General features: G+C 34.6%; 1 protein-coding gene across 1 annotated transcript in view; it reads right to left on the minus strand.

The window, feature by feature from the left end:
• The window catches only part of LOC136811748 (uncharacterized), a 53447-nt gene extending 45834 nt beyond the window's left edge, over positions 1 to 7613 (minus strand). The window contains exons 1-5 of the mRNA XM_067068367.1: positions 7481 to 7613; positions 7014 to 7139; positions 4673 to 4776; positions 4279 to 4371; positions 3578 to 3721 (exon numbers count right to left, since the gene is read on the minus strand). Of these exons, the coding sequence (XP_066924468.1) occupies positions 3578 to 3721; positions 4279 to 4371; positions 4673 to 4776; positions 7014 to 7139; positions 7481 to 7563 (550 nt within the window). The 5' untranslated portion in view covers positions 7564 to 7613. The remainder of the gene's footprint in view (positions 1 to 3577; positions 3722 to 4278; positions 4372 to 4672; positions 4777 to 7013; positions 7140 to 7480) is intronic.
• Positions 7614 to 8228: the final 615 nt, after the last annotated feature.

Genomic DNA, 8228 nt, shown 5'->3' on the forward strand with positions numbered 1-8228 from the left:
GGTGTTAGATTTAATGAGCATCTAGACTGGACTGAACATGTCAACCATACCATGAGATCTTGTTTTGCCACGTTACGCAGCTTAAAACGATTCAAGAACACCGCATCATGGCAGCAGCGCAAGATGCTTATGGAGTCACTGGTTCTCAGTAAACTGACATATGGCATCGCTTTACTATCCGATGCTACAAAAGCCCAGATTGAGCGTCTTCAGAAAGTCCAGAACGCCGCCGCTGGCTTCGTGCTCAAACGTTATGCCAGAACCAGCGACGTAATCGATCTCGAATGGTTACCAGTTTCTGAGATGGTTGATCTAACCATCGCCAAGATTGCCCATAGCGCTCTCCACAACCCCAGCTGGCCGTCATACCTCAAACTCAATAGACAACCGGATCCAGACAGAGAGCTCCGAAATGGTAATTTGGTCGCACATGACATTGAGGACACATCTCGTCTAACTGGCACCTTTGCACATGAGGCCGCAAAATGCTTCAACAACTTGCCTGTTGATACACGTTTTTTTTTTTATTAGAACACCTAAAATTTGGCTGAGCCTGGATGTGCTTATTTTTTTAGCAATTTTCAGCCTAAAATGTTCTTAAATGCGTTCTTAATTTTTCAGACTAATCTAAATCGACAATATGATACAACATAAAGAGCACTTAAATTTGGCAAAATTTGGACAATATTTGACTCTCGACTTTTGAAGGTCCACCCCTAAATTCGGTTAAAACTGCTTAAAAAGAGAGAAAATTGTAGTTTCTTGACATTTTTTTCCAAACTGAGGCTGGGCATGTTCTTAAGATGTTCTTAATTTTTCGACGAATTTCAGCCTATATGTTCTTATAAACTAGGTTCTAATAAAAAAAAAAACGTGTATCAAACAAATTGACAAAAAAGAAAGCTTTGCTGATAAATGCTGGAATTTTTATTTTGATAGGGCGCTAGCCAAATCTCTAAGCTAATTCAATCCAACCTCGAGTCACAAACTTAATCAACACAGTTGATCTAGTATCTGATACTTACGTGTAGTCTTTAGCATTTGCAGCCTAGTCTATTTTCTAAGGTCATTTATTTTCAATCACTTGCTATATATTTGGACTCACTCTTCTTGTGTTTTCTAGCCCACCAGCGATTCTAGCGTTCCCCTTTTGATATATTTATCTTATGTTAATATTTATTTTATTTTATCTAAAACATTGTTCTAGCATTTTATATTCCTAAATGAGACCGAACCTATATTCTATTTTACCGCAGCCATTCCATAATTTTGCCATCACAATATCTAATATACTATTGCCATCTAATATACTTTTGGAGATCAAGAAATTAATGATGAAAAAAAAAGAATAAAAAAAAGAAAAAAAAAGAAAGAAATGAACATAGAATAAACCAGCTGCGCTGGAAGGTCAGCCCAATAAGCTTAAAAAGATTAGAAGGAAGTACAATCAAGAAACCTAATTCGATGTTAAAGCCAAAGAGGTTAAAAAGCTCATTTTGGTTGAACTTCAGACAAAAAAAAAGTTTAACACAAAGTTGAATCTGTCCAAAGCAGACAGAGATGTGATCGGATGATTTCATCCTTGGAATTTCACATAAATCTTTTCGTTAGAATGTCTTAAAACCTGCTCTTTATTCTCTGAGAAAGTATCCGAGGCGGCCGCTTTATAATATGTTCACTGCGACTTTCGTCACTTTTGTTCATTTTTGGCATTTTTATGTTGATTTATTTATTTTTTCTCCAGTCAAGACCGCCCTTCGTTTATGAAAATTTGAAAGATTTTGTGTTTTCCATCCTAAAAATTGTCCAAAATAATAAAAAATCGACCCTATCAGATACACATCTTGAAAATTAGTAAATTTGGAACCTGTCAGATATCTTCAGAGCCTAAAAAAGAAACCCTGATAAGCGGCACGTCCCCGTACCCAATTTTGCCTGGGGCACGGTTAGCTGTCTAGTAATCACATAGTCAATTGATTCAGATTGATTTAAATGGCGTGTTGAACCTAGTATAATGTGAATGAATAAGGGCATTTTATATTGAGGAAGCTGCTTAGGAAATTCCGTCCAGTTTCGATAACGCAATCAAAAGTTATGACGATTCTAAGTTTATGTTACAATTATTGACTCGATTCAAATCACTTCAAATCACAAAAGAAAAAACCGTTATCTTTTCAAAACAATTTAAAAGCTCGCGCCACTTCCTTGAAACAATAGAGCTGTTTGACGTCATACTTTTGTTTATCAAATCATAACAATAAAATATTAGCCAATCAAATTTTGCGCTGATTCTTACATCTTCAATAATTCCCGGCTACTATGTCAAAACTCTGATATTTTCTGCTCGAACTAAATGCTATACCTCAAAACCACACGGACATTGTAGCCGGGTCTCCCAGCTACACTTTGACGTTCCTTTCTTACACACAAAAACTCTCCAGACAAAAAAGCCTCAAAACTAATCATAAAAAACTTTCTTTTACACCCTCTATTTATTTACAATACAATAACTTCTTTCAATTAATTGAATAAACAAAAAATCGTTTTTCACTTTTTTCTTTTTAATTATAGTGTTCTTTTATTATTATGCGCAAATCTTTTAATGAAGTTATGTGTTTCTTTTCTCTTCCAAGAAAAAATATTTTTCGCGCCAAAGTTTTCCCGATAACTTGTTTTCAGAAAATAATCCGAAATCGGATTCAAACTTGAAAGTCTTGACGACGACCTCCGGGAAAAAAATCGTGAAAGGGATTTGAAGGGTCACCGGGGCTGACCAATTATCTCTATTGACGATTTCTTAATGATACCGGGTGCGCCTGGGTGCGCCACAAAAAAGTTTCTCTCTTTAAAACTGATTTTTTCGAAATCTAAGAATTAAGAAACAACCATTCTTATTCCATCAGAAAGAAGAAAGATAAACTTAAATTTTGATGGGTCATTTAATAAATTCGATTCATTAGATCAAAAGTTAATCGCAAGAGGCTTTAAATGATTAAGACCATTTTTCAGTAACTAAACACATAAATTTTGAAACTGATGGAACGAAAGGGTTTAAAATGTTCATCAAAATCATTTCAATTTACTTTTAACGAAATTTTCCTCAGATTTTTGGTTCTAGACTGGATAAAGTATATGTAAGGCTGGATGTACCTCGAAACCCATATTTGATGTATTCTTATGAATTTTACCAGATTTTTTGGCTTTTTTCGACGAATTTTCTACCTTTTATTGAAATTCAATCTTCCTTTATATAACAAACGGTCATTAAGACAGCTAATTATCGTTTTTAATGACTGAAACGAAAATACTGATGCATTATGTTAATAATTTTTTTGTTTAATTTCATAGGTCGATTTTTAACGTATGTGAGCACTTTCAGGAAGTAACTTTTTTATTCAATAGAGCATAACTCTCGATCTAATGAACCGAATTTAATAAATGACCCATTAAAATTAAGTTTATCTTTCTTCTTTTCAATGGAATAGGAATGGTTCTTTTAAAATTTTTAGATTTCGGGAAAATTAGTTTTAAAGAGAGAAACTTTTTTGTGGCGCACCCGGTAGAGGTTGGAACTTACTGATACAGGTTGGATGTAGTGGATCCCTGGGGTTTATCTTTTGGTAACCTTTCTTACAGGAACACATGTAACTTCCAGGTAGGTTCTTACAGATCTGGTCACAAACTGGTTTTGCACCAGATGTTGTTTGGCATTCATCAATTTCTAGATAAAGAAAATTATCAAAATCGTTATCTCGTTAATAAGTTTTCGATTGCAGCGACTCGAAGAGCCCCTATTCATTATAACTGTCTACCCTAAAATTGAACTAGTTTTCTTTCAATAAAAGTGCATAACGTGCTTCTGCGCTACCCTAAGGTAGGGGCGGGCGTCACACCATCCCTTAGATTTCCCAAGTTACCATGGACATTTTTTTTAGAAGATAAGCATCAAGCTGAAGAGACATCAAGTGGCATTTCTTAGGTCTTTGCCAACCCGGCTGTGGTCGAACCCACAATCTTGTACAACGTAAACGGATGCTATACCTTTAGATACGCTTGCTTAAGTTCGAGCACTCACAGAGAAAACAAATTCGTACGGGTTATTCCCGAACCCATAACCTTGCACGACGTAGATTGATAATCCAATTTTATGCTACAGAATCGAGATCCGATCGAGAGAGATCGAATAATAATATAAATTGCAAGCTAAAGGAACAAGAGAGAATACGGTGTCCAAGCTATTAAAAAACTAAGGTAAGAGGTTCCAGTTATGGATATTACCTGTAGAGCATTGCTTTCCTTTGTATCCTTTCTGACAGGAACAGATATTTGGTTTCATACAAGTTCCATGTTGACAAGCTGGTTTACACAAAGCTGTAAGAAATAATGAAGAATTTCAAAGTAGGAGTAAAAGATATATTTTCAAGCGTTTAGTGTCCTTTTTTGCACCAAATTCGCTTTATTTAGACCGAGATAACGGCCCGAGGGTTCTTGCAATTTAAAAAATTTAGCGTAATTTTGATTTATGAGGTCATTATACTTATCATCGAATGGGACCCATCCTCCCATAAACGTCCAAAAATACCCTTAATTTTGATCCCCGTATGGAGAACATTGAAGCCCCCCCCGAATCTCACTATAATGGGTCACTGAGACAGGGATGGTAGGTACTTACGGATAGTGCATTCTCCATTATGAGGAGCCCAACCATCACAACATTCATGAATAGTTCGTAATTTTCGTTCTTTTACACTCTTCAAATACGTCTTTTGGACTTGTCTGTTTGTTAAAAAAGATTACATAGATTAGTGTTAAAGCCAAGTTAACGGTTTAGAGGAGGTCGGAATCGCTATGAAAAGCATGCCGAGCTTGCGAAAATAAGGAAGCTTGTTAAAACGAAATCATCAAAATGAAACAATGTGCACCACGTCAGTTGATTAAAGTACATTTGTTGAAGTACACGAATGTAAATCTTGGCAAAAGTTTTATGTTGAGAATTTTATCTAATAGGAAGGGGGGTTGGTGCAAGCACACAAGGGGGATTAAAAACAACAAGCAAAATGCTGAATGGACCTACCTAATGATTAACATCAGATGAAAATAAGAAAAAAGTGACAATAATTGTACAAAAATTCAGAATGGAAAAATAAAGCTTGTGTGTTGAATAATGTAAAATGGTAAAAAGGAATTTCCCCAAATACGAAAATCACTTGAACCATTCAGGCCCAAAAAAGCTTTTTTTTACCCAAATTTACCCAAAATAATTTTCCTTAAAAATCTGGCTTCGTCACATTTTGGGCATTGCCATTTTGCATCATTGTGCAAAAAATCAGAAAAAAATTATGAGTGAACATTGAGAAAAGCTATATTTTCTTATTTGGTTAAAGGGAATTTCCCCAAAATACGAAAATCCGTCTTTTAAGGCGAATAAGAATTTCCCGGGAAAAACCACTTCAGTCATTCTTTAGAGAATCTTGCCCTCCATCTTTGTACAAAAAATCAGAAAAAAGTAATTACAGGATTTTGAACAAAGTCCAAAAAACCCTGTTTTAGGCAGTTCTTGGCCCAAATTTGCCCAAATATATATTTTTTCGAAAATCTGGCTCCGTCACATTGCATTACAATGATGCAAAATGGTAATGCCTATAAGAAAATATAGCTTTTCTCAAAGTTGACTCATTATTTTTTTCTGATTTTTTGCACAATGATGCAAAATGGTAATGCCTAAAGCTATATTTTCTTATAGGCATTACCATTTTGCATCATTGTGCAAAAAATCAGAAAAAAATAATGAGTCAACTTTGAGAAAAGCTATATTTTCTTATTTAGTTAAAGGGAATATCCCCAAAATACGAAAATCCGTTTTTTAAGGCGAAAAAGAATTTTCCGGGAAAAACCACTTCAGCCATTCTTTAGAGAATCCTGCCCTCCATCTTTGTACAAAAAATCAGAAAAAAGTAATGACAAGATTTTGCACAAAAGTCCAAAAAAACCCTATTTTTTTTAGGCAGTTTTTTGGCCCAAATTTGCCCAAATATATTTTTTTTCGAAAATCGGGCTCCGACACATTTTAGGCATTGCCATTTTGCATCATTGTGCAAAAAATCAGAAAAAACTAATGAGTCAACATTGTTAAAAGCTATATTTTCTTATTTGGTTAAAGGGAATTTCCCCCAAAATACGAAAATCCGTTTTTTAAGGCGAATAAGAATTTTCCGGGAAAAACCACTTCAGCCATTCTTTAGAGAATCTTGCCCTCCATCTTTGTACAAAAAATCAGGAAAAAGTAATGACAGGATTTTGCACAAAGTCCAAAAAACCCTATTTTTAGGTAGCTTTTGGCCCAAATTTGCCCAAATAAATTTTTTCTCAAAAATCGAACTCCGTCACGTTCTGGGCATTGCCATTTTGCATCATTGTGCAAAAAATCAGAAAAAACTAATGAGCCAATCCTGAGAAAAGCTGGTAACAGACGGACGGACGAACGAACGGACATGGGTTAATTTATAGGACCTCCACCGGGGCACCCGGAGGTAGGTCCAAAAAGAAAATCGATTTAGCGACCGTAGTGCAGTGGTTGAGTATCTGACTATGGTGCACAAGGTTGTCGGTTCAACTCTCAACCGGATCATACCAAAAACTTCGTTTTTAGTACAAAAATGGTACTTAACGCCTCTCTGCAATCAAGAGAAGGATTAAGGGTAAGAGGAGCAATCCAGGGAGAAAGAGTGGCGCCCTCCCCTACCTTCGGGGTAGATAGCTATTGAATGAGGAGCCTTCGCGTCACCTCCAACTGTGGTCGTAGGCTTACTTTACTTAAGATTTAACTCAGTACTTAGTTATTTGCTCTCTAAAATTATTGCAAATTCAATTAAAAGTTGGACCGGAATACGACAGCTTGGATGCTAAGGCTCATAAAAATTAAAATAATAACTGCGGAAATATTTGAAACCAAATCTTCAATACTGCCCGATAGAAGGAGAATATTTTTTTCAGAAACTCTTGAGACAACTAACCTTGATTTTTGACACTTCTTCCAGCAGAAAAGTCCACAACACGTCAAATAGTTTTCGTAGCCAACATAAGAGGAGACTTTCATCACATACCCATCATACCATATCTTCTTTGTGCATACATTCTTACTGAAAATGTAATAAAAACACAAGTTTTTTATAAGAACAAACTATATAAGAACATAAGGCTTTAGGATTAGGATTTGCGGACCCTAAAACACCCAATTTCTTAGGAAATTGCGGAAGAAATACTCATAATTTAATGGTGAAAATGAACTTAAAATCAGTGCGACCAGCAAAGCAGCTTCACTGAGTGCGTTTTTATTTTTAGTCAAAAAAAAGGTCTCGACTTTAACCATAAGTTTTCTTTAACCTTAGTGTCAATAATTAATCTCATCCAAATAATTCTTATGGCAAGTTATAATGTCAAATATCAGGCCTAGTAGAAAAATGTGTCAAGGAATACATACCCATTAGGTCGAAGTTTGGTCCCTTCAATTATACCATGAAATATAATTATAAGTAAAACTATATTACAACAAAATTTCACCATGATGATTTTTTTTTTAATTCCCAGATTTTAAGTCATTATTTAGACTCTGCTAAAACCTCACTCTTTAATGATTCATTTTTTTTATATGTTTTTATGTTTAGGAATGCTTCAACTTTTTATTACGGGGAAAAAATTTGCGGGGTAAAATATTTGTTCATCATTTTTTGAAATTGATATGCTTGGTTTGGGTTCAGTCATTAAAATCATTTAAAATTACTTTCCTCTTTATACAACTGTTCAAATTGATGTATCGATTTTTATATTTTATTAATGGTTTTTTTCGAAAAGATAGACGTGTTTTAACGTTTTGAGGAGGGTTAAAATACACCCAAATAAATGAGGAATTATCATTATTAAAGTTAATAATACAACAAGTGATGATGCATCTATTAAAATTAGTCGTTTGTTTCTTATAAAAAACGTTTAGAAACCAAAATTTCGTGCTCTTGAAATATTCTTTCTTATTCAAGACTTTGCGAGCAAAAAAAACATCTATCTCATCAAAGAATTGAGTAATTCGGCTAAGCACATTGATGTATGATTATTAATAGTGATTCTTATAGATAAACATGCGTTTTTTGAGCCAAAAAGTTATTTTTTTACAAAAATCTGCTTGAGCTATCTTTCACCTACTTTCATGCAAAAAATCATCCAATACTTCACAA

This window comes from Clytia hemisphaerica, unplaced genomic scaffold (assembly GCF_902728285.1).
Source record: "Clytia hemisphaerica strain Z4C2 unplaced genomic scaffold, Clytia hemisphaerica genome assembly, whole genome shotgun sequence".
Taxonomy (NCBI): Eukaryota; Metazoa; Cnidaria; class Hydrozoa; order Leptothecata; family Clytiidae; genus Clytia; species Clytia hemisphaerica.